General features: G+C 45.8%; 1 protein-coding gene across 1 annotated transcript in view; it reads right to left on the bottom strand.

Annotated features, from left to right (window-relative positions):
• LOC141051185 (uncharacterized) overlaps positions 1-24,724 on the bottom strand; it is a 195,287-nt gene that overhangs the window by 47,755 nt on the left and 122,808 nt on the right. Inside the window, 1 exon segment of the mRNA XM_073548049.1 lies at positions 7,203-7,211. Coding sequence (XP_073404150.1) covers positions 7,203-7,211 — 9 coding nt within the window.

Here is a 24,724-nt window from a genome sequence, read left to right as displayed (position 1 = left end):
AAGACTCCAATACTTTTCCCATGTTGCACCAGTTTTCGAGAATGCACAACCCGAGACTATCTAACTGATACTTCACCCCCACATTTTTAAGTGTGCTTTAAAAACACATCTCTTTAAACAAGCCTATCACCACAACTCTTTAACCTAGTTCTCCCCTGTTACCTCCTTCTAAATATTATTCAGAATCTGCTCCCTTTTATTAATCTGTCTCCACACTGTTAGCGTGGGTGGTCAAGAGCCGGAATCTCCTGGAGTGGTCCCTCTGGACCGTCGCACCGAGGGGCCCCGGGCCAGCTGCCAGGTGGAACCGACCCCTATACAGGGACCGTTAGGAGCAGGCCCAGGGGTTCGAGTACCACGGTAGCCGGTACCAAGAGGGGCGGCTCAGGATGGACTGGAGTAGGACCGTGGGACTGAAGTGTAGATGACAGAACAAGGCTGGCACACAGGAGACAGAAATGGAGTAAGACTATAGACTGGAATGTGGAGGAACTGAAGAGTAGATGACAGGACAGAGTTGGAACACAGGAGACAGGAATAAAAGAGGACGGAAGGACTGGAGCAATATGGAACTGGAACACCGGAGGCAAGACTGGAGTTGGACGGCAGGACTGGAGTAGGATGGAACAGGAACATCGGAGGCAGGAGACGGAGGAAACAAGAACACTGGAGCAGGACTGAGAATAACTGTTAGCGAACACGGAAGACAGGCTGCGAGGCTGCTGCAGGAAACACTGAGGGCGGCACCGAGAGACTGTAGACAGCACAGGAGGAAGCAGGGCCCTGTGTGCAAGGTAACACAACGATCAGGCGCCTCCCTCAGGGGAAAGCGGCCTGATATAGCCCCGTCTGGTCTGCCATTGGTCCGAAGGTGCTTCCGGGTCAGGGCACAGCCGGAGCACAAGAAGCAGCAGGGAGGCGTGGCCGCGGTCTATGGCGCATGCGCATTGCATGCAGGGATGGCATCGGCCGCAAGCCCATCAGAGGTGACTGCCGTGGCCATCGGGTGGAGAGAGGCTGCAGCGTGGGAGCGGAGGCCAGCTGCGGCGTGGGAGCGGAGGCCGGCTGCTGCGTGGGAGCAGAGGCTGGGTGAGTATGACAGAGCGGTGTAACAGTACCCCCTCCCCTAAGTCGCCCTCCCCGGAGATTAGCAAGAAATCTCTTGAGGATACGGGGAGCATTGATATTCTCTCCGAGGCTCCCAGGATCTCTCCTCAGGACCAAAGCCCTTCCAATCAACAAGAAAGAATGTCCTACCTCTAACCCTCTTCATAGCGAGAATGTCCTGCACTTCAAAGACATCATCAGCACCCACCGGCTGAGGACCAGGATCAGGCAAGGAATGGAAGTGATTCAGCACCACAGGTTTCATGAGGGAGACGTGGAAGGTGTTCGGGACCCGGAGCGAAGCAGGCAACCTCAATTTGTAGGCGACTTCGTTGACACGTCCAAGAATTTCAAACGGACCGACGTAGCGCGGTCCAAACTTGTAGGAGGGCAATTTCAACCAGATGAATTTGGAGGAGAGCCAGACTTTGTCCCCAACACGATACGGTGGAGGATCCAATCTCCTTTTGTCGGCATAATTCTTCATATGATCAGCGGACCTCTTGAGTGACGTATTGGTCTCGGCCCAAATCTTGGAAAATTCAGAGGACAAGGCGTTGGCCACGGGTACCTCGGAGTCAGGGGTTATCGGACGAGGAACACCAGAATGCCTGCCAAAAACAATGAAGAACGGAGACTTGGCCGAGGACTCGTCAGCATGGTTGTTATAAGCAAACTCTACCCAGGGGAGTAAGTCGACCCAATCGTTCTGGTGGGCGTTGGAGAAATGACGTAGGTACCCTGTCAATGTCTGGTTGGTACGCTCTACGTGTCCATTGGACTGTGGATGGTAGGCTGAGGAGGAGTCGAGGGAAATGTTCATGAGCTTGCAAAGTGAACACCAGAACTTGGAGGTAAACTGAACCCCTCGGTGAGACACAATGCGTTGAGGTAGTCCATGGAGTCTGAAGATTTGGTGAATGAAAACTTCGGCCAGCTCCGGCACCGAGGGAAGACCAGGCAGAGGGACGAAGTGGGCCATCTTGGAAAAATGATCCACCGCCACCAAAATGACTGTGCAGCCCGAAGAGCGGGGTAGGTCAGTGATGAAATCCATGGCGATGTTTTCCCAAGGAACCGTAAGAACGGGCAAAGGAAGCAACAAGCCGGACAGAGGTCTTCGTGGCACTTTGTTTTTAGCACAGGATGGACAAGAAGCCACAAAGTTGAGTACATCTTGGCAAAGTGTGGGCCACTAGTAGTGACGCGTGATAAGATCAAGGGTCTTCTTAGTTCCGGCATGGCCGGCCAGTTTGGAGGAGTGCCCCCATTGGAGGACCTTTCGCTTGAGGTTCTCAGGCACAAGTGTCTTGCCTGGAGGAGGAGTAAGCCAGCTCACTGGAGCCACTGTGATGATCCTAGTGGGATCAATGATATGTGAAGGTTCCTCCGTTGTTTCATGTGGCTGGAAGACCCTGGACAGGGCGTCGGCTTTGGTATTCTTGTTGCCAGGACGGAAACGGAGCTCGAAGTCAAATTGGGCGAAAAATAAGGACCATCTGGCCTGATGACGGTTGAGTCTCTGGGCAGACTGGAGATAGGCCAGATTCTTGTGGTCCGAGAAGATGACAAGGGGATGAACAGCTCCTTCCAGGAGGTGACGCCATTCCTCCAAGGCCAACTTGATGGCCAGGAGTTCCCGGTCGCCGATCGAGTAGTTACACTCGGATGGAGAGAAGGCCTTCGAGAAGAAGCCAGAAGGATGCAGGCGACCGGAGGCGGTTCTCTGGGACAATACTGCCCCGGCACCTGTCGAAGAAGCGTCCACCTCGAGTACAAAAGGTCGATTGCTCTCAGGGTGAAGCAAGACCGGAGCCGTGGAGAAAGCCCGTTTTAGAGTCAGAAAGGCCTCCTCCGCCTCAGGAGTCTAATCTTTGGGGGTAGTCCCCTTACAGGTGAGAGCAGAAATAGGTCTTGTGATCGCGGAGAAGTGGGAGACAAATTGCCGGTAATAAATGGCGAATCCGAGAAATCGTTGTATCGCCTTTACTCCGACGGGGCGAGGCCATTTGAGAATGGCAGACAACTTCTCGGGGTCCATCCTTAGACCAGCGTTGGAGATAATGTGTCCCAGAAACGGCAGAGTGGTCTGTTCGAAGAGACATTTCTCTATCTTCGCATACAGGCGGTTCTCCCGAAGACCCTGTAGCACCAGGTGGACACTCTTTCTGTGGGACAAGAGGTCCAGTGAGAAGACGAGGATGTCGTCTAAGTACACGACCACACAGGAGTACAAGAGATCCCGGAAGATCTCATTGACAAACTCTTGAAACACCGCAGGAGCATTGCAAAGACCAAAGGGCATGACCAGGTACTCATAATGGCCGTCTCGAGTGTTGAAAGCGGTCTTCCACTCGTCACCTGCACGGATACGGACCAGATTATAGGCTCCTCTGAGGTCCATCTTGGAGAAGACTCGAGCCCCTCTGAGACGGTCAAACAGGTCCGGAACGATTGGAAGAGGGTACCTGTTCTTGATGGTAATCTCATTCAAGCCCCTATAGTCAATGCACGGCCGTAGAGTTCCATCCTTCTTTTTGATGAAGAAGAACCCGGCTCCCGCAGGCGAAGAGGATTTCCATGTAAAGCCTTTGGCAAGGTTCTCTCGGACGTACTCGGACATGGCGGTGGTCTCTGCGGGAGAAAAGGGGTAGATTCTGCCCCTTGGAGGGGTTGAACCGGGAACAAGTTCAATTGGGCAGTCAAACGGCCGGTGTTGAGGAAGGACCTCTGCTTCCTTCTTATCAAAAACATCGGCGTAAGAGCTGTAGGCTGGAGGAAGACCCGGAAGGTCCGGAGGTGACAGAGGAGCGGCCGCCAGGCGGACAGGAGTCAGACAGCGAGCTTGGCACCGGAGCCCCCAGCGGAGTATCTCTCCAGAAGACCAGTCGAGAACAGGCTGATGAGTCCTTAACCATGGAAGACCGAGTAGAATGGCGTGAGAGAGCTTAGGCAAAACGTAGAAGGCTATCTTCTCTCGGTGTAAGGCTCCGACTTGCAACTCCACTTCTTCAGTGACCAAGGTGGCGGTTTGCCATCCACTGCGGCAATCTGGATAGGGTTAGATAGAGTAACCACGGGAATTTGGTATTTGTCCACCTCTTCAGGTCGAATGAAGTTACCTGCCGAGCCCGAATCCACGTAGGCCACCTCGGAACCACGTCTCTCCCCTGAAACCAAAAGCACAGAAATTGTAAGAGGTTGAGAGGGATCATCATCACCTAGGGAGGCCTCCCTTACCTGACCTAGGTGGAGAAGTTTCCCTGTCTCTTAGGACAGGTGCGGACATAGTGTGACGATTCACCGCAATAGAGGCACAGACCTTGTGCCCGCCTCTCTTTCTGCCGCAACTTGGCCAACTTTAGGTGATCTATCTGCATGGATTCGACCGAGGAGGGAGAAGAGGACCCGGCCAAACGGGGACTGGCAGAACGGGTGAAAAGGGGAACTGGCCTGGTGGACCTCCTGTCTCTCGCTGACTCGCGAGCGCGCTCCTGGAAGCGTAGGTCCATGCGGGTAGCCAGCGAGATAAGGTCCTCTAAGGTGGACGGGGTATCTCGACCTGCGAGTTCATCTTTTATTCTGCCTGAAAGACTGCGCCAGAATGCCCCTACAAAAGCCGCGTTATTCCAGCCAAGCTCAGAGGAGACAGTGCGAAAGTGAATAGCGTACTGTCCAACCGTGCAAGAACCCTGATGTAAGTTAAAGAGTGACTCAGTGAGAGAGGCTAACCGGCCCGGCTCATCGAAGACCCTGCGAAAAGTATCCAAGAAAACCGGGAGACTCGAGACTACAGAGTCGTCACGTTCCCAGAGGGGATTCAACCAAGACAGGGCCTCCCCCTCCAGATGGGACATGATGAAGGCCACCTTGGCCCGATCAGAGGTATATTGCTGCGGCAACCATTCAAAGTGGAGGCTACACTGATTTAAGAACCCCCTACAGAGCTTGGGATCCCCGGTGAAGCGAGGCGGTTTGGCAAGACGGGGCGTCGGGAATGCTGTAGACGCGGCGGGAGGAGTTGGGGCTGCGGTAGCAGCCTGGAGGGCCGACAAGCGACTGTCAAAGGAGGCCATGTAAGACAAAATGTGGGCTTGAGTATCTTGTTGCTGACCCAGTTCCTGTTGGAGACTGGCCAGTTGAGTGGCATTTCCAGGATCGGCCACCTGCAGGGCCGACAAACGGGTGTCCATAGACTTCATGATCGACATAATGCGTCCCTGATTCTCCCACAGAAAGAGCAACTCTTTCTGAGTGGCAGCAGTAGTACCGGCGGAGTCCATGGCCTGATCGTACTGTTAGCGTGGGTGGTCAAGAGCCGGAATCTCCAGGAGTGGACCCACTGGACTGTGGCACCGAGGGGCCCCGGGCTAGCTGCCAGGTGGAACCGACCCCTATACAGGGACCGTTAGGAGCAGGCCCAGGGGTTCGAGTACCACGGTAGTCGGTACCAAGAGGGGCGGCTCAGGATGGACTGGAGTAGGACCGTGGGACTGAAGTGTAGATGACAGAACAAGGCTGGCACACAGGAGACAGAAATGGAGTAAGACTATAGACTGGAACATGGAGGAACTGAAGTGTAGATGACAGGACAGAGTTGGAACACAGGAGACAGGAATAAAGGAGGACGGAAGGACTGGAGCAGGAGGGAACTGGAACACCGGAGGCAGGACTGGAGTAGGACGGCAGGACTGGAACAGGATGGAACAGGAACACCGGAGGCAGGACTGGAGTAGGACGGCAGGACTGGAACAGGATGGAACAGGAACACCGGAAGCAGGACTGGAGTAGGACGGCAGGACTGGAGCAGGCTGGAACAGGAACACCGGAGGCAGGACTGGAGTAGGACGGCAGGACTGGAGCAGGATGGATCAGGAACACCGGAGGCAGGAGAAGGAGGAAACAGGAACACTGGAGCAGGACTGAGAATAACTGTTAGCGAACACGGAAGACAGGCTGTGAGGCTGCTGCAGGAAACACTGAGGGCGGCACTGAGAGACTGTAGAGAGCACAGGAGGAAGCAGGGCCCAGTGTGCAAGGTAACAACGATCAGAGGCCTCCCTCAGGGGGAAGCGGCCTGATATAGCCCCGTCTGGTCTGCCATTGGTCCCGAAGGTACTTCCGGGTCAGAGCACAGACGGAGCGCAAGAAGCAGCAGGGAGGCGCGGCCGCGGCCTATGGCGCATGCGCATTGCATGCAGGGATGGCGTCGGCCATGAGCCCGTCAGAGGTGACAACCGTGGCCGTCGGGTGGAGAGAGGCTGCGGCGTGGGAGCGGAGGCCGGCTGCAGCGTGGGAGCGGCGGCCGGCTGCGGCGTGGGAGCGGAGGCCGGGTGAGTATGACAGAGTAGTGTAACACACACCCTCCATGCACACGATAACTGCACTTGATAATTGTGCTTTAATACACTGGCTGATGACCGGATCATGCAGCTTTATATGAAAATCCCTATTTATTATAATTGCTGGACCTGAAATAACAAGCACTTCTATATTGTGTCCCCCTATTTCCTTGTAGATTGTAAGCTTGCGAGCAGGAACCTCGCTCCTAATGTAACTGTCCTACCCCGTATTGAATTTGTCTGTATTTGCCACCTCTTAGGCTGGGTTCACACGTAGCGGAACTCTCGCCGAAATTACCGCGAGAATTCCAGAATTCCATTCCGCGGGAAAATCGCATTTTAAATTCCCGCGGAAAAACTAGCATTTTGCAAGCGTAATTAGCTTGCAGAATTGCTAGCATTTTCCAAGCGATCTGTAGCATCGCTTGGAGAACTGATTGACAGGTTGGTCACACTCGTCAAACATAGTGTTTGACGAGTGTGACCAACTTTTTACTATTGAGGCCGCCTATGCGGCCTCAATAGTAAAAGACAGGATGTAAAAAATAATAAAAAAAATATTGTTATTCTCACCTTCCGACGTCCCGCGCAGCCTTCCCGCCTCTCTCCAGGCTCCCGATCCCAGTAATCCTTTGCGACAATTACCGCGATGACGTCCGTTCTCGCGGGATTGCGACGTCTCGCGGTCATTCGCGATGACGTCGCGCGAATGACCGCGAGACTTCGCGATCCCGCGAGAACGGACGTCATCACTCGCAAAGGCTTACTGGGACCGGGAGCGTGGAGAGAGGCGGGAAGGCTGCGCGGGACGTCGGAAGGTGAGAATAACAATATATTTTATTTTAAATTCTATTTTTTACAGGGATATGGTACCCAAAGCCCGGAAGACAGTCTCCTCTCCTCCGGACCGTGGGTACCATCCGCAAATGTTCTGCTTACTTTTCGCATGGTGTGCACAGCCACATGCGTAAAGCAAGCAGAATAATGCATTCCTATGGGTGCGGGATCGCCGCGATTCCGCGAAATTAATGAGCATGCTGCGTTTTTTACCGCAAAGCGATTCCGCCGCGGTAAAAACCGCAGCATTAACACAGCATTGCGGAATCCCACAGGAATGTATGGGATGCTTATTTTTCACGTTTTCACGGCAAAAACGCGCGGAAAATACCACCGCGGAAATGCGAAAAAAACGGCACGTGTGAACGAGGCCTTAATTGTAAAGCGCTGTGGAATATGTTGGCATAGTATGAATACAAATTATTACAATTATTATTTATCCCCCATCAAGGCGCAATCCAAGGTTCAGCAAATTTCCCATTATTTGGTCATTGCCCTCACCACTCTTTTAATGGGGTAGTCTTAAATTTGGAGGTTTTACCCTATCCGTGGGGTAAGAGATGATGTAGAAAGGTTAAGATTTTTCTTGTGTCATACTTTGTCTAAAATTTGCATTATATGCAATTCTATGTGAACTTGACTCTGAGAGGAGGGAGTTTGGTGAAATTTCCCATAAGAACCTAACATGGAGTGCTACTTTGTCTGTACATGGCATACAGTGGTATATAAAAGTTTTAGGCACCCCTGGTCAGAATCACTGCTATTGTGAACAGTGAAGAAAGTTAAAGATGAAATAATCTCTAAAAGGCCTAAAGTTAAAGCTGACTAGAGTTGAGCGAACTTGCTCAAGTCCCTATTTATTCGGCAAGCTATAGCACTTACCAGCTGATCAGCTGTTCGGCTCCGCAGCTCCAACAAACAGGCTCTCCGTGCATGCGCTGTGACTGTCACACAACCACGACACATGCGATCCAGGAAGCCGAGTTCCAACTGCAGTTTATTCGGTAAGCGCTATAGCTTATCAAATAAGCAGGGACCAGAGCAAATTTTAAGCCAAAAATACACATTTTTTCATCTTTCACATTTGAAAAATTACGAAAAGGAAAATGGGCCGATGCAAAAGTTTAGAACCCAGTCAGAGGCTGGGATCTTAACCTTAGACCCCAGCCAGAAGACTGATATCTAGCCAAATTAAAACTCTTGCTTTGCACTTAGGAGGAGTAAACACCTGGAAACACGTGTCTTCAAATAACCATCTCATATACCATGTCATACGCCAATCCTTGTTGAAGGGTCGATACTGACTTTTAGGATTGCCACTTCCAACAGATGACGCTAGAGTTCAAGTTCTTTTCCTCCCTGAAGATAATAACGTTTATTTCTATAGCGCCAACGTATTCCGCAGCACTTTACATTACAGACAATAAAGACGTTGCACAATAACACGTAAGTCAACAGATTCCAAGAGGAGAAGGAGTGAGGGCCCTGCTCGCAAGCTTACAATCTAGGAGAGACAATTTTCAAAATTTCTGTACTGGGAATAAAGAGAGAAAATCAGCAAACTCTGGGATCCTGCTCAAAAGAATGATTAGTGCCATGTCTGACCATATTTGTCTCTTTTAGTTGAAATATATGGTACAGCAATATATGACAATGCACTGGTATTAGTATTTCCTGACTTCTCATCTGAACTGCTCAAGTAATGAGCAACGTCCAAAACTCCCAGGCAACAATTAATCTACTTATACCGATCAGCCATTGGTGTAAAACCATAAAGGATCCTATGTAGTGATGAGCAAAAGGAGTAATCTGAGCATGCTCATGTGCTGACCATGTGTCTTGGGCGTGTTCGAAAAATATGTTCCAGTCTCCGCGGCTGCATGTCTCGTGGCTTTTCGACAGCTGCAACACATGCTGGGATTGCCTAAAAAACAGACAATCTCAGCATGTGTTGCCGCTGGGACATGCAGCCGCGGTGACTGTATCATATTTTTCGAGCACACCAAAGACACTCGGTTAGCACACATGCATGCTCGGATAACTCCTTATCCCAGCACGTCCTGTAATGAAAATTTCTAAGTAATAGTGCAATTATCGGCGATAATAAGGGGAAGACACAGGATGAGGGGATAGAACGTGTAGATGTTGGTTTATGATGATGATTATTATTATTATGCTGGATTCTGACATTTTTATGAACAAGTCATGATGGGTCTTAACCCCTTTCTGCCATCTGACGTACTATCCCGTCCATGGGACCCGGGCCCCTATGCCCATGGACGGGATAGTACGTCATAGCGATCAGCGGCGCTCACATGGTGAGCGCGGCTGATTGCGGCCTGGTGTCAGCTGATTATATAATAATAAATTAATAATAAATTTTATTTCTATAGCGCCGACATATTCCGCAGCACTTTACATTTCAGAGGGGATTTGTACAGACAATACACATTACAGCATAACAATAATCACATAGATTATAACAAATACCAAGAGGAATGAGGGCTCTGCTCGCAAGCTTACAGTCTATGAGGAAAAAAAGGGAGACACGAAAGGTGGGTGGTAACAGTTGCCCTGATTGTATGGACCAGCCATAATGTTAAGTGTGTAACAGTACAGACACAGAGGGCTAATGGATGCATAAAGCATGTGGGAACATGATGCGGGGAACCTGGTTATGGTAAAACTTTTGGCTGTGACACACAGGGATAGATTCGGTTAATGTGTTGAGGCGATAGGCCAGTCTGAATAAATGCGTTTTCAGGGCACGCTTAAAATTGTGGGGATTGGGGACTAATCATATTGTGAAGTGCATTCCAAAGAATTGGCGCAGCACGTGTAAAGTCTTGGAGATGGGAGTGGGAGGTTCTGATTATGGAGGATGCTAACCTCAGGTCATCAGCAGAACGGAGGGTGCAGGTAGGATGGTATACTGAAACAAGGGAGGAGATGTAGGGTGGTGGTGAGCAATGGAGGGCTTTGTGGGTGAGGGTAATAAGTTTATACTGAATTCTGGAGTGGATGGGTAGCCAGTGTAATGACTGGCACAAGGTAGAGGCATCGGTGTAACGATTGGTGAGGAATATGATCCTGGCTGCAGCATTCAAGACAGATTGGAGAGGGGAGAGATTTGTAAGAGGGAGACCGATTCGAAGAGAGTTACAGTAGTCGAGACGAGAATGAATAAGAGAAACATTAAGAGTATTTGCAGAGTCAAAAGTAAGAAAAGGTCGAATTCTAGAAATGCTTTTGAGGTGCAGATGACAAGAGCGAGCCAGTGATCGAATGTGAGGGGCAAAGGAAAGCTCGGAGTCACGTAAGACCCCAAGACAGCGGGCATGTTCCTGGGGAGTAATGGTGGAACCACACACAGAAATGGCAATGTCGGGTATAGGTACATTAGTAGAGGGAGGAAACACAAGGAGTTCAGTCTTTGACAGATTCATTTTCAGATATAGTGAGGACATGATGTTAGACACAGCGTTTAGACAAGCGCCGGTGTTTTCTTGAAAGGCTGGCGTGATGTCAGGAGAAGAAGTGTATAATTGGGTGTCATCAGCATAGAGATGGTACTGGAAACAAAATCTACTGATTGTTTGACCAATAGGGGCAGTGTACAAGGAGAAGAGGAGGGGACTTAGAACCGATCCTTGAGGAACCCCAATAGTAAGGGGAAGGTGGGAGGAGGAGGAACCGGCAAAAGATACAGTAAAGGAGCGGTCAGAGAGATAGGAGGAGAACCAGGAGAGAACGGTGTCCTTGAGGCCAATGGAACGGAGCATAGTGAGGAGGAGCTGATGATCCACAGTGTCGAATGCTGCAGAGAGATCCAAGAGAATTAGCATGGAGTAATGACCATTTGATTTAGCTGTTAGTAGATCATTAAAGACTTTAGTGAGGGCAGTTTCAGTAGAGTGTAAAGAGCAGAAACCGGATAGGAGAGGGTCAAGAAGAGAGTTATCAAAGAGATAGCGGATAAGACGGGTGTGGACCAGGCGTTCCAGCAGTTTAGAGATGAAGGGAAGATTAGAGACAGGTCTATAGTTAGCGGCACAGTTTTGGTCGAGGCATGGTTTTTTAAGTAGTGGATGTATGATGGCATGCTTAAATGAGGAGGGAAAGATACCAGAAGAGAGAGAGAGGTTAAATATTCTAGTTAGGTGAGAGGTGACAGCAGGGGAAAGGGACTGGAGGAGATGTGATGGAAATGGGTCACTGGTGCAAGTGGTTGGGCGAGAAGATGCAAGGAGCCTGCTTACTTCTTCTTCTGTGACTGGTTCAAAGTTAGAGAGTGAGCTAGATGCAGTGGGGGAGGGAGGACAGTGCATGGTATGAGGTGATTGGGAGATAATTTCCTGTCGAATCTGGTCAATTTTTTCTTTGAAGTAATTGGCCAGATCGTCAGCTCGGAGCTCCGTGGTTGGGGCCTGTACTCTTGGGTTGAGTAGAGAATGAAAAGTGTCAAAGAGACGTTTCGGGTTATTGGACAGTGAGGTGATGAGGGTGTTGAAATAGGTTTGTTTGGAGAGGTGAAAGGCAGTGTTGTATGTTCTAAGCATAAACTTATAATGGATGAAATCTTCGTGTAGATTGGATTTTCTCCACAGACGTTCGGCGCACCTGGAGCACCGCTGCAGGAAACGTGGTTGCAGGGTGTGCCAGGGTTGTCGCCGTCTGTGTTGTGGTGTTCTATTTATAGGGGGTGCAAATTTATCCAGGGCACTTTGAAGTGTTTCATTGTAATGCTTCAATGCAGAATCAGGACATGAGAGGGAGGAGATAGCGGCCAATGAAGACTGCAAGTTCTTCATAAGTTTCTGGGTGTTAATGGCCTGTATGTTTCTATAAGTATGGACAGTGGGGGTGACCTGAGCAGCCTGGCAGTTCTTGATAGAGAATGAAAGAAGATTGTGGTCAGAGAGCGGAAGAGGGGAGTTTGCAAAATCATCCACTGCACAAAGCCGAGAGAAGACCCAGTCGAGGGAGTTTTCGTCTTCATGCGTTGGAGAATTAGTAAGCCGCGAAAGCCCAAACGAGGAGGTTAGAGATAAAAGGTGAGTAGCAGATGGTGAGAGGGGAAGAGCAATGGGGATATTGAAATCTCCCATAAGGGTATGGATGTCACAGGAGAGAAAATGTGGAAGCCAAGTGCAAAATGATCCAGGAACTGATGGGAGGGGCCGGGAGGACGATACACCACCATCACTCGCATGGAGAAGGGGGTGTAGAGACTGACGGCATGGATGTCAAAAGAAGGGAAGACTAGTGAGGGTAGTTGAGGGATAACCTGAAAGGTACATTTTGGTGATAGGAGCAGACCAACGCCTCCACCTGCTCTATTGTCTGATCTTGGGGTATGAGAGAAGTGTAGTCCCCCGTATGAAAGAGCAGCAGCAGCGGTAGTGTCTGACTGCTGGATCCAGGTTTCAGTAAGAGCCAGGAGGTTAAGAGAAATAGAAAGGAAAAAGTCATGGATGAAGGAGAGTTTGTTACACACTGAGCGAGAATTCCAAAGTCACAATTAAGAGAGACAGATGGCATGCAGGGAATATTAATAAGATTAGAGGGGTTTCTGAGTGTAGCAGTTGGGGGGTTTGACTTTCTATGACATGGGGACCAGGGTTGGGAGCAATGTCTCCTGCAACTAGGAGAAGGAGGATAGAAAGAGTGAGCAGATGGTTAAGTGATTTGTGAGAGCGTCTCTTATGTTGAATGGTGGGACTGACTGGATCTGTGCAATTTAACAATGTGAAAAGAGCGTGAGTGCTATACATAGGAGAGGAAAGGAGCGAGGGGCCGATATGGATGGAGTGTAGAGTGTTAATGCCAAGGCGGTGGATGTGTGTGAATGCAGCGGCCAGGATAAAAATTACACAAATGCATATGGTATATATTTGTTGCACTCCAAATGTACAGGGAGTAGATGTATATAAATGTGTTACCTGTCTCCTGCCCTGTCTAACTGCCATGTTATAACTGCCAGTACTTTGATACATCACAGCTGACACCCGGCACTATGTGTCAGGGGTGGTCATGGACCGCCTCAGACACGTTAACCCCTGGCACACTGCGATCAAACACGATCGCAGTGTACCGGGGATATAGGGAAGCATCGGGAGGGAGGGGGCTCCTTCCGTGCTTCCCTGAGACCCCCACAGCAGCGCAATGTGCAGCGCTGCTGCGGGGGTCTCCTTCCCTGCAGGTCCATGGATCCAAAATGGTGGCGGGGACCTTCGGGGGCCTGCAGGGAGCCGGCTTCCTCAGTGCCTGCAAATCGCAGGCACGAGGAAGCCTTCTGCAGTGCCTGTGACAAATCGCTGATCTGTCACAGTGATCTGTGATGTGACAGATCAGCGATCTGTCACATGACAGTTAAGTCCCCACTGGGACATTGTAATAAAGTAAAAAAAAAAAGTGTAAAAATAATTTTAAAAAATCGCTAAATAATTTGAAAAAAAAATTAAAAATATTCCCTAATAAATTCATTTTTTGGAAATAAAAAAAAAAAACAATAAAAGTACACATATTTAGTATTGCCGCGTCCGTAACGACCCGCCCTATAAAACTGTCCCATTACTTAACCCCTTTATTGAACCCCTTAAAAAATAAAAGTAAAAAACGAAGCAAAAAATAAAGCTTTATCATCAAACCGCCGAACAAAAAGTGCAATAACGCACGATGAAAATGACGGATATAAATAACCATGGTACCGCTGAAAACGTCATCTTGTCCCGCAAAAAATGAGTTGCCATATAGCATCATCAGCAAAAAAATAAAAAAGTTATAGCTCGCAGAATAAAGCGATGCAAAAATAATTATTTTTATATAAAATTGTTTTCATTGAATAAAGCGCCAAAACATAAAAAACTACCTAAATGAGGTATCGCTGTAACCGTACCGACCCAAAGAATAAAACCGCTTTATCAATTTTACCGCAGGCGGAACGGTGTAAACGCACCCCTCCAAAAGAAATTCATGAAATGCTGGTTTTTATTCATTCTGCGTCCAAAAAAATTGGAATAACAAGCGATCAAAAAATGTCACGTGCCCGAAAATAGTAACAATAAAAACGTCAATGTCAAATAAGAAATTGTGGACTAATAGATCATGTTTGTGGAAAAAATATGATTTTTTATTTTCACGCCCGGGCGTTATAAACTTCTGTGAAGCACTCGGGGGTTCAAAGTGCTCACCACACATCTAGATAAGTTCCTTAGGGGTCTAGTTTACAAAATGGGGTCGATTGTGGGGGTTTCCACTGTTTAGGTACATCAGGGGCTCTCCAAAGGCAACATGACACCCGCAGACCATTCCATCAAAGTCTGCATTCCAAAACGTCACTACTTCCCTTCCGAGCCCTGACGTGTGCCCATACAGTAGTTTTCTCCCACATATGGGGTATCAGCGTACTCAGGGCAAATTGGACAACAACTTTTGGGGTCCAATTTCTCCTGTTACCATTGGGAAAATAAAAAAATTGGAGACTAAAAGATCATGTTTGTGGAAAAAAAATATGATTTTTTATTTTCACGCCCGGGCATTATAAACTTCTGTGACGCCCTTGGTTGTTCAAAGTGCTCACCACACATCTAGATAAGTTCCTTGGGGGGTCTAGTTTCCAAAATGGTGTCATTTGTGGTGGGTTTCCACTGTTTAGGCACATCAGGGGCTTTCTAAACGCGGCATGGCGTCCAATCCCAATTCCAGCCAAAAAAGTCAAATGGCGCTGCTTCCCTTCCGAGCTCTGCCATGCGCCCAAATAGTGGTTTACCCTCACATGTTGGGTATCAGCGTACTCAGGACAAATTGCACAATAACTATTAGGGTCCTGTTACCCTTGGGAAAATAAAAATTGGGGGTGAAAAGATCATTTTTGTGGAAAAAATATGATTTTTTAATTGTACGGCTGTACGTTATAAACTTCTGTGAAGCCCTTGTGGGTTCAAAGTTCTCACCACATATCTAGATAAGTTTCTTGGGGGGTCTAGTTTCCAAAATGGGGTTACTTGTGGGGGGTTTCCACTGTTTAGGTACAACAGGGGCTTTCTAAACGTGACATGGCGTCCGATCTGAATTCCAGCCAATTTTGCATTGAAAAAGTCAAACGGCGCTCCTTCCCTTCTGAGTTCTGCCATGCGCCGAAACAGTGGTTCCCCCCACATACCAGGTATCAGGGTACTCAGGAGAAATTGCACAATAACTTTTGCAGTCTAATTTCTCCTGCTACCATTGGTAAAATAAAAAAAATTGGACCTGAAGTAATTTTTTTGTCTAAAAAAGTTAATGTTCATTTTTTTTTAAACATTCAAAAAATTCCTGTGACGCACCTAAAGGGTTAATAAACTTCTTGAATGTGGTTTTGAGCACCTTGAGGGGTGCAGTTTTTAGAATGGTGTCACTTTTGGGGATTTTCTATCATATAGACCCCTCAAAGTGACTTCAAATGTGATGTTGTCCCTAAAAATAAAATGGTGTTGCAAAAATGAGAAATTGCTGGTCAAATGTTAACCCTTATAACTTCCTAACAAAAAAAAAATTTTGGCTCCAGAATTGTGCTGATGTAAAGTAAACATGTGGGAAATGTTACTTATCAAGTTTTTTGTGTGCCGTATCTCTGTGATTTAAGGGCATAAAAATTCAAATTTGGAAAATTGCGAAATTTTCAAAATTTTCTCCACATTTCCATTTTTCTCACAAATAAACGCAAGTTATTTGAATGAAATTTTACCACTAACATGAAGTACAATATGTCACGAGAAAACAATGTCAGAATCACCAAGATCCATGGAAGCGTTTCAGAGTTATTACCTCATAAAGGGACAGTGGTCAGAATTGTAAAAATTGGCCCGGTCATGAACGTGCAAACCACCCTTGGGGGTTAAGGGGTTAAAGTGCAGGGCCGAAAAACTGCAAAGGGGTTACTGCCCCTTGCCCCCGCCCAGTAATAAGCAAACTCCAACACCTACCTCCACCTGCAGAGCCGCACACCACATATATGGCTGTTTTGTGCTCACAGGACCTGGGATGGATGAGGTCACTGTCATGTGATCAGTGTCTTGGATGGGAGGAGCCTGAGGATTCCATAGCAGCATGCATGGAGAAGAGCCAAGTGTGTAAAATGTGCACCACTGAGGAGGATGTGGCGTGATCATAGGAGGGGGATAGATCATCACTACATGAGTTTGGACCCAGACCAGTCCTGAAACATGGAAGTGTTGCCACTTGTCTTGGTGCCACTCAAAACATTGATCCAAAATCCATAAAAGCCATGTTCTGTCCCTACCAATAATTCATGGATTTTCAATCCCAAAGCCAAGTATGAGGAGCAGCTCATGTTCTCCTGCATGTGAGAACAAAAGGCTGGGTATTGAGGCTGAGCACACATCATTTTACGAAAAACTATGGATCGACTGGTCCTGTATTGTTTCCTGGCCAAACAATTGGGTGCTGATAACTAAAGATACAACAGAGAAGAAGGAGGAGTAATCAGAGTCCTGCAAGTACTGTAGTAGATGATGATGGTGATGACTAGAGATGAGCAAATTGGGCAAAATTCTAATTTGCTTTTTCACAGAGATTTTCTCAGGAGATTCCATTCACACAGAAGTTACTCTTTGTGAATTGAAAGTCCTTTATTATGCTCTGGGCATTTTGGAGGAAGAAAACAACCTCTTCCTCTGCTGACAACACCTCCTCTACACTCCAAACTGATTCCCTTGTCTTGTCCACCACACAATCACTATCATTCCTGACTCGGTTGACAGTTGTCTCAGTGTAGAAAATGCCCCGAGCTCCATGCTGCCTTTCCTTGTTCCCACCTCTGGATTTGCCGCAATGTCTACGGAGCGACTACTAGAGCCACCAACAACTCCGCTATGTGTTTGAGTCCTGACCTTCACCTCCTGTGTCCCCTTCCAAACATCGACTGTACTCATATAACTCATCAACTGGAAAAAAATTGCAATGAAAGATCTTCTATTGCATGAGTTGTGCTGTGGCTTTGGCTGCATTGACACATCTGTGTGTCAAAAGTCTATGATTCACTGACCTACCATGGGGATCCAGACCCAAAATCAACATTCTCATGGACATAACTGAGACTGTCAAATTTAGAGAAACCACATGATTGAATGAATCCGGCCTTTGATGAAAAGCACTTCACAAGAGGGCAGAGAAGACATTGATGTCATTGACAAATTAAAAGTTTTAGTAGAAAAGATTAATTGTTACAGTGGTGGAGGATGAATGTGCAGAACGCTGACTCAAACTGACAGTGTCACCGTCAGAAGTATCATCATTTTGCTTTGACTGTGCTGTGACACTAACGGAGAGCCTGGCTGATGGTCCATTCCGTGTCCTCGGATATGACAGAAAAATGTGGATCCTGGCTGAGTATGCCACTGCAGACCACATGCTACTGCTTGACATGGCAGGCCAGGACCTGACAAAATAGAGATAAATGAGGGAGGCATGAGTGCAAAAATAAACTAAACTGAATGAACTCATGTGTTTGTTCAATTACAATATATTTTTACAAAACTAGAATTCATTTTTGCTTTCCCATAAAGGAGCTATGAATATATAATATGTAAATGTAAAAAATAAAAAAAATAACACCAGAAATAATCCATAGTATTGATGTGTATGTGCAACAAATTATACTAATAAAACAAGTAAAAAAAAAATCAGCTTCATCCCCAGAGGATCGACTTCGAATGGAATTTCATCAAATTCGCAGGTCCTTCCACATTTGAACATACTTCAATTCAATTCACGAGAATGAAAATAAAAATGCCCAGCGCAATTACACACAGTACTGAAGACCGAATACCCCAAGAGCAAGCTAAAGACTTGAGGCACGACCTTGTGGGCTTCTGCATAGTGCCATACAGTCATCACATCACATGGTCTTGTGCAGCCAATAAGGGGGGGTTATCAAAGCCACAGTAACAGATGAGGGTTGGTCAACCAGCACCATTTTAGGTATTACAGCTTTGAAACAGGGAGTCAGAGCTCACAGCTCAAACCACAAAGGGATAGAAAAAGGCTACAACACTTGTGAAGGACAATCAAAAAGAGTAGAGGCAGTCGTAGTTTATGAATAATAATCCAATTATTCAAGTGACATATGGAAGTGTTTGACCTGCCTATCCACTCAGTGTGCTAAAACAACACCTTAATAACAGCCTTTTTTTATTCTTCGCAAACAGCAAACAAAGAGAGAATTATATTACTTTTTTGTACAAATTTTGCTTCTGAACCGAAATCCCGAAACCAAGGCTTGTGTGTCACAAAAAGTTTGATTCATGGTTTGTGACACAAACAATCCATAATTTTATTATAAAGATAAAATAATCTTGAGAATTCCCCAAAAAAAAGAATTCCCCTGTTGTAAAATATATATTATATACAGTATATACATAGAGAGAGAGGATTCAAAAAGATATAAATAAATTGGAGAAGTGGGCAGCAACTAACAGAATGGTTTTTAACAGGGAAAAATGCAAAGTACTACATCTGGGCAATAAAAATGAAAAAAGCATATACAGAATGGGAGGAATAGGGCTAAGCAACAGCACATGTGAAAAAGACTTGGGTATACTAATAGATCACAGACTGAATATGAGTCAACAGTGTGATGCAGCAGCAAAAAAGGCAAATGCAATTCTAGGATGTATTAACAGAAGCATACAGTCTAGATCACGTGAAGTCATTATTTCCCTCTACTCCTCTTTGGTCAGACCTCATCTGGAATATTGTGTCCAGTTTTGGGCACCACATTTTAAAAAACACATCAACAAACTGGAGCAAATTCAGAAAAGAACGACCAGAATGGTGACCGGTCTGCAAACCCTGTCTTATGAGGAAAGGTTGCAGGATTTGGGAATGTTTAGTTTGCAAAAGAGAAAACTGAGAGGAGACTTAATAGCTGTCTACCAATATCTAAAGGGCTGTCACATTGTAGAAGGATCAACTTTATTCTCATTTGCACAAGGAAAGACTAGAAGCAATGGGATGAAACTGAATGGGAGGAGACACAGATTAGATATTAGAAAAAACTTTTTGACAGTTAGAGTGATCAATGAGTGGAACAAGCTGCTACGAGAAGTGGTGAGTTCTCCTTCAATGGAAGTCTTCAAACAGAGGCTGGACAGACATCTGACTGGGATGATTTAGTGAATCCTGCTTTGAGCAGGGGGTTGGACCAGATGGCCCAGGAGGTCCCTTCCAACTCTACGATTCTATGACTCTATGATATATTTTTACAGACTTTATGGTTGTGATAGTCCAATATTAGACCGATGCACGCTACCCAATTCCAGATGTCTGCTGCAAGTGCTTACTTATGGAGCGTGAACCTACTTAGTTTTTTTCATTACGTCATCATAAAAAAACTACTTTTGCACCGGTCAAATTTTGTTTAAATGCAGATTGCACATTTTCTGTTAGTACAATAAACCTCATTTGAATCCAGAAATATAACTGAGTCCATCAGTTATTAGATATGTGAAACTGAAATAGCTGTTGCAAAAACCAAAATTGTTATAAAGAAAAATGGTTTACATTAATAGGGGTGCCCAAACTTTAACATATGACTGTATATCCCAGGAGCTTGTCCATATCTTTGTCAGGACCGATTTGCCCAAAGAGATTCTGACGACCATGGGACCCTGTTTATGAGCAAAGTGATGCGGGAGCTGTGTTGAGTCCTCCAGATCGCCAGCTACGAACCTCCGTTTACCATCCACAGACCGATGGGCTGGTGGAGTGCTTCAACAAGACCTTGAAGGCCATGCTCAAGAGGGTCATTGAGAAGGACAGTGGGGACTGGGACTATCTGCTCCCATTCTTACTCTTTTCTATCAGAGAAGTCCCACAGGCCTCCACTGACTTCTCGACGTTCGAACTCGAGTACGGCCAACATCCACGAGAGCTAAAGGACATCGCCAAGGAAACTTGGGAAGCCAAGGTCACGCCGCACCAAAGTGTCAGTGAGCATGTCACCCTGTTGCAAGAAAGGATGGCAAATGTAATGTGTATCATAAAGAAACATCTCCAGGCACAGGAGGCCCAAGCGAGGGTATACAACCGTTCAGCAAGGTTAAGGCAATTCCAGCCCTGGGAACGCATGCTGGTACTTATCCCTACAGTGGAGAGCATATTCTTCGCAAAGTGGCAAGGCCCATATGAGATAGTGGAAAAACTCGGGGGACATGAATTACAAGGTACATCAGCCTTGTTGCAGGAAGCCGCACCAGGTATAGCATGTGAACCTAATCAAGCCTTGGCAGGTCGGAAGAGGCGAGATCAAGCCCAAGCTTAATAAGATAGAGGCAATTCAGAAGTGGCCACAACCGCTATCCAAGAAACAAGTGAGGGCGTTTCTTGGGATTGTGGGGTATTACCAGCGTTTTATCCCGAACTTTGCCATAATTGCCGCACCATTAACGGATCTCCTTGTGGGCACCAAGTCGATGATGGTGAAATGGACTCCAGGCCTTTCAAGAACTCAAGCGGGCTCTGTGCAAGCATCCTGTTCTGGTCACACCAGACTTTCGCAAATAATTTGTGTTCCAGATTGATGCTTCAGAAGTTAGGTTAGGAGCCGTGTTGTCATAGAAAATCAATGGAGAAGAGCATCCCATCCTATACCTGAGCCGGAAACTCATCTTGTGAGAATTATGCCATAGTTGAGAAGTATTTGGCTATAAAGTGGAGTGTAGACACACTGAAATACTACCTGCTAGGCCGTAGGTTTATGTTAGTGTCGGACGATGCCCCTCCGAGATGGTTGAGAGAGAAGGGTAAGAACGCCAGGGTGACTAAGTGGTCCTTAGCCCTTGAAGACTTCATATTCCACGTAGAGAATAGACCAGGGAAGTTTACCTGGCAACTCGTATGCTCTCTGCCAAATTCCCTGCTTAGTGTCTGAGGTGCCAAAACCCCTGCCTTTGGGCAGAGGGGGAGAATATGTGGCAGGGTCACTGGCAAAGTGTATGAAGAGTGATACGTGTCACTGCGTATACTACAGTCAGTGATGTAGAACCAGATTATTTTAGCCTCCAGCACGCTAAGTGCTGAGAGGCTTAATCTTAAAGTTACAATGGGCTGGTTTTATGTGAACACCCATAGAGTGGGTGGGAGGGTGCTCACTGTATCCCCTCTTGCAGAGCCAACACCAACATGTGTACTAGCAGGACCTGCAGTGATGTCACGATCATGTCATCATCACATGGTCCTGGCTAAATACCTGGATATGATAGACAGTCTGTGTGTGTGGAGAGGGAACATTCCCACGTGGCTCCAGTAGGAGTGGAGTTCATTGCTGGTGACCTGATCATCGCCTGTATGTAACAGAGCCAAACAGGTTATGGCAGCTTCTAGTCTCCCATACAGACTATTGAAACATGCCAAAAGTAAAAAAAAAAGTTTTTGAAAATATTAAAAAATAAAAAAATATAAAAGTTCAAATCACCCCCCTTTCGCCCCATTTAAAATAAAATAATAAAAAAATATAAAGCAAGAAAACGGGGGCACCACCGAAAGATTTTAAAGGGATCCAACCATGGCCTATAAACTATATGTAATAGACAGAGAAAAGAAAGAATAGGCCACAAACTGGGGATCACCCTGATTAGGAAATAGCGTGAATATTATAAATTTTATTGTACACAGCAAACAGCAGATATATTAAAAACATTTAAAAATGGTCACACATGTGACACATACAAGGGTTATGCAGTGCTCATAATAGAGCAACCCACCTGTTACCTATTACCACTTTCACCAAAAAATAATGCCCTAAACCCAAGGTCCATGTAAACAAGGTTCTCAATTGCGGGGTTTTATAAAATATTACTGAAGTACGCTGGATTATGAGCACTGCATAACCCTTGTATGTGTCACATGTGTGACCATTTTTATTTATAATATTTTTAATATATTTATTTTTATTTATAATATTCACGCTATTTCCTATCCAGGGTGATCCCCGGTTTGCGGCCTATTCTTTCTTTTCTCTGTCTATTACAAATAATAAAAAATAAAAAAAAAATCAAACATACACATATTTGGTATCGCCGCGTTCAGAATCACCCAATCAATAGAAAAAAAGAATTAACCCGATCGATAAATGGCGTAGTAAGACAAAAAAGTCAAAATGCCAGGATTTCGGGGATATTTTTGGTTGCCGCAACATTGCATTAAAATGTAATAACAGGCAATTAAAAGATTGTATCTGCATCAAAATGGTATCATTAAAAACATCAGCTCGGCACTCAAAAAATAAGCCCTCATCCAACCTGAGATTACGAAAAATGGAGACGTTACGGTTATCGGAAAATGGCGCTTTTTTTTTTTTTTTTTTTTAGCAAACTTTGGAATTTTTTTTCACCACTTAAATAAAAAAGAACCTAGACATGTTTGGTGTTTATGAACTCATAATGACCTGGAGAATCATAATGGCAGGTCAGTTTTAGCATTTAGTGAACATGGTAAAAACAAAATCCAAAAATCAACTGTGGGATTGCACTTTTTTTGACAATTTCACAGCACTTGGAATATTTTTCCCGTTTTCGAGTACACGACATGGTAAAACCAATGGTGTTGTTCAAGAGTAAAACTTGTCCTGCATAAAACAAGCCCTCACATGGCCATTTTTACTAAAGTAAAAAAGTTATGGCTCTGTGAAGAAGAGGGGCAAAAAATGAAAATGCAAAACCAAAAATAAAGGGTTAAGCAATCTGACAACACACAGAAAGTAAGTTAAGCCGAGGTCTCATAGCCGTGCCACAAGAACAGTATTCATGGCTGTCTTCCATAAGACCATCAAGGTGGATACATATTTTATTGTCCAGGGGATTTCTGACAATGGATGAATCAGTAATAGAAATGGTCAACCAAGGAGATACTTCTCATATTTAACCTTCTTAGGATCAATCATATCAACAAATCTGAAAATCTTTCTGTAGAAGGAAAAAAAAATACTTGGAAATACTTTATCCTGGCTCTTATTTGCCTTTTGGCTGTTTTATTTTTTTCATTCAACGTTGTTGAAACTGTACTGAGAATAGCGTGTGGACTTAAACAACTCGTCAAAAAAAAAGGGTCAGAGAAGTAAGCAACGAATTGTTCTGATGAACAGAAAGTGCACAGTGACACAAAATACAAATTTAATGATGGTGACCAACTGATGTATCCGAACACACAAATCCACTAATTTCATAGCAGCAGAGAATCAGTTCCAGTACCATTTCTGTTCTTTAGCAGATGCTTGAGAAGCTTTAACCAACATTCTTGGCTTTATTGCCTTCCTCATACACTTGATGCTGTAGCGCATTGCTTTGTAGAAGGTTAACATTACCTTGTTTTAGAAGGTTCTCCATATTTGTCAGATAAAGCACTTTCACGGGGTGTCTAGGACGCCTGCTCAGGGACCTTCTACCAGGCATCCAGCATTTAACGGCATTACCACTTACTGATAAACTGATAATTCAGTCGGTCTTTAATACTATTTTGGGAGATCCTACATCTACACCCATCAAATTGGATAGAGCACTACAGCCTAAACGATCTACGATAGACACCCTTGTGACATCACATGCTGCTTACACGATTGCAAAACTCAAGAAAAGATACTGTCAAAGGCCAGGGCTCAGAGAGCTAAGAACCTACATGGGTACCGATATTGAACTCTTTCCTGACCTATCCCGTATAACCCTCAAGAAGAGAAGACCTCTTAAACCCTTACTAAAAATACTTATGGATCATCGTATCTCCTACAGATGGGGTGTCTCTTTTGCCCCGATTGCTCGTTGGGATGGAACCTCTGCAATACTCTATTCCATATCGGACCGATCTACCAACATTCTATGAGACTTTGGGGCTACCTTTCCCTTAAATCATGGATTGGGAAAATTCACTGCCTCCAGAGGCACCTTCTCCTGTATGGATCAAGAGCGGAAGAAGAGGCCGGAAGGGACTAGGGGACAGAGAAGACCGAAGGATTGTCCCTCTTCCGAAACCTCGCTGAAATTAATCCCCTAAACACTGGACTTTACTAAGATCTTTTTATAGATATATTGGGACGGTTCTCTTGCTGCTCTCCTTTAGTACTCAGCTGTTAATAACTTGCTTTTTGCTGTTTCTTAATTTTAAGGTTTATTCTGCACTTATTATGCCATAATTGCCTCGGGGAGCCCCTAGTTGGTTGGTCTTGTAGCTGTTTTTGTTCTGACACAAAGTCAGATATTCAGGCCCTCCAAAATAACGAGTGCTCGGAGAAAAGAATGCACATTTGTTGAGCACATAACGATTCCCTTTATTCACACTGAGAATATTACTTCATATATCATTTACAAACAATGCAACTCAATTTAACTCATGTAGACCTCCATTAACCAGGTAATGATGACTTTATTTATCATGTACCCATAACA

This window comes from Dendrobates tinctorius, unplaced genomic scaffold (assembly GCF_039654945.1).
Source record: "Dendrobates tinctorius isolate UK_male_01 unplaced genomic scaffold, ASM3965494v1 ptg000155l, whole genome shotgun sequence".
NCBI classification, from domain to species: domain Eukaryota; kingdom Metazoa; phylum Chordata; class Amphibia; order Anura; family Dendrobatidae; genus Dendrobates; species Dendrobates tinctorius.
This window is presented reverse-complemented; position numbering and strand designations above follow the sequence as displayed.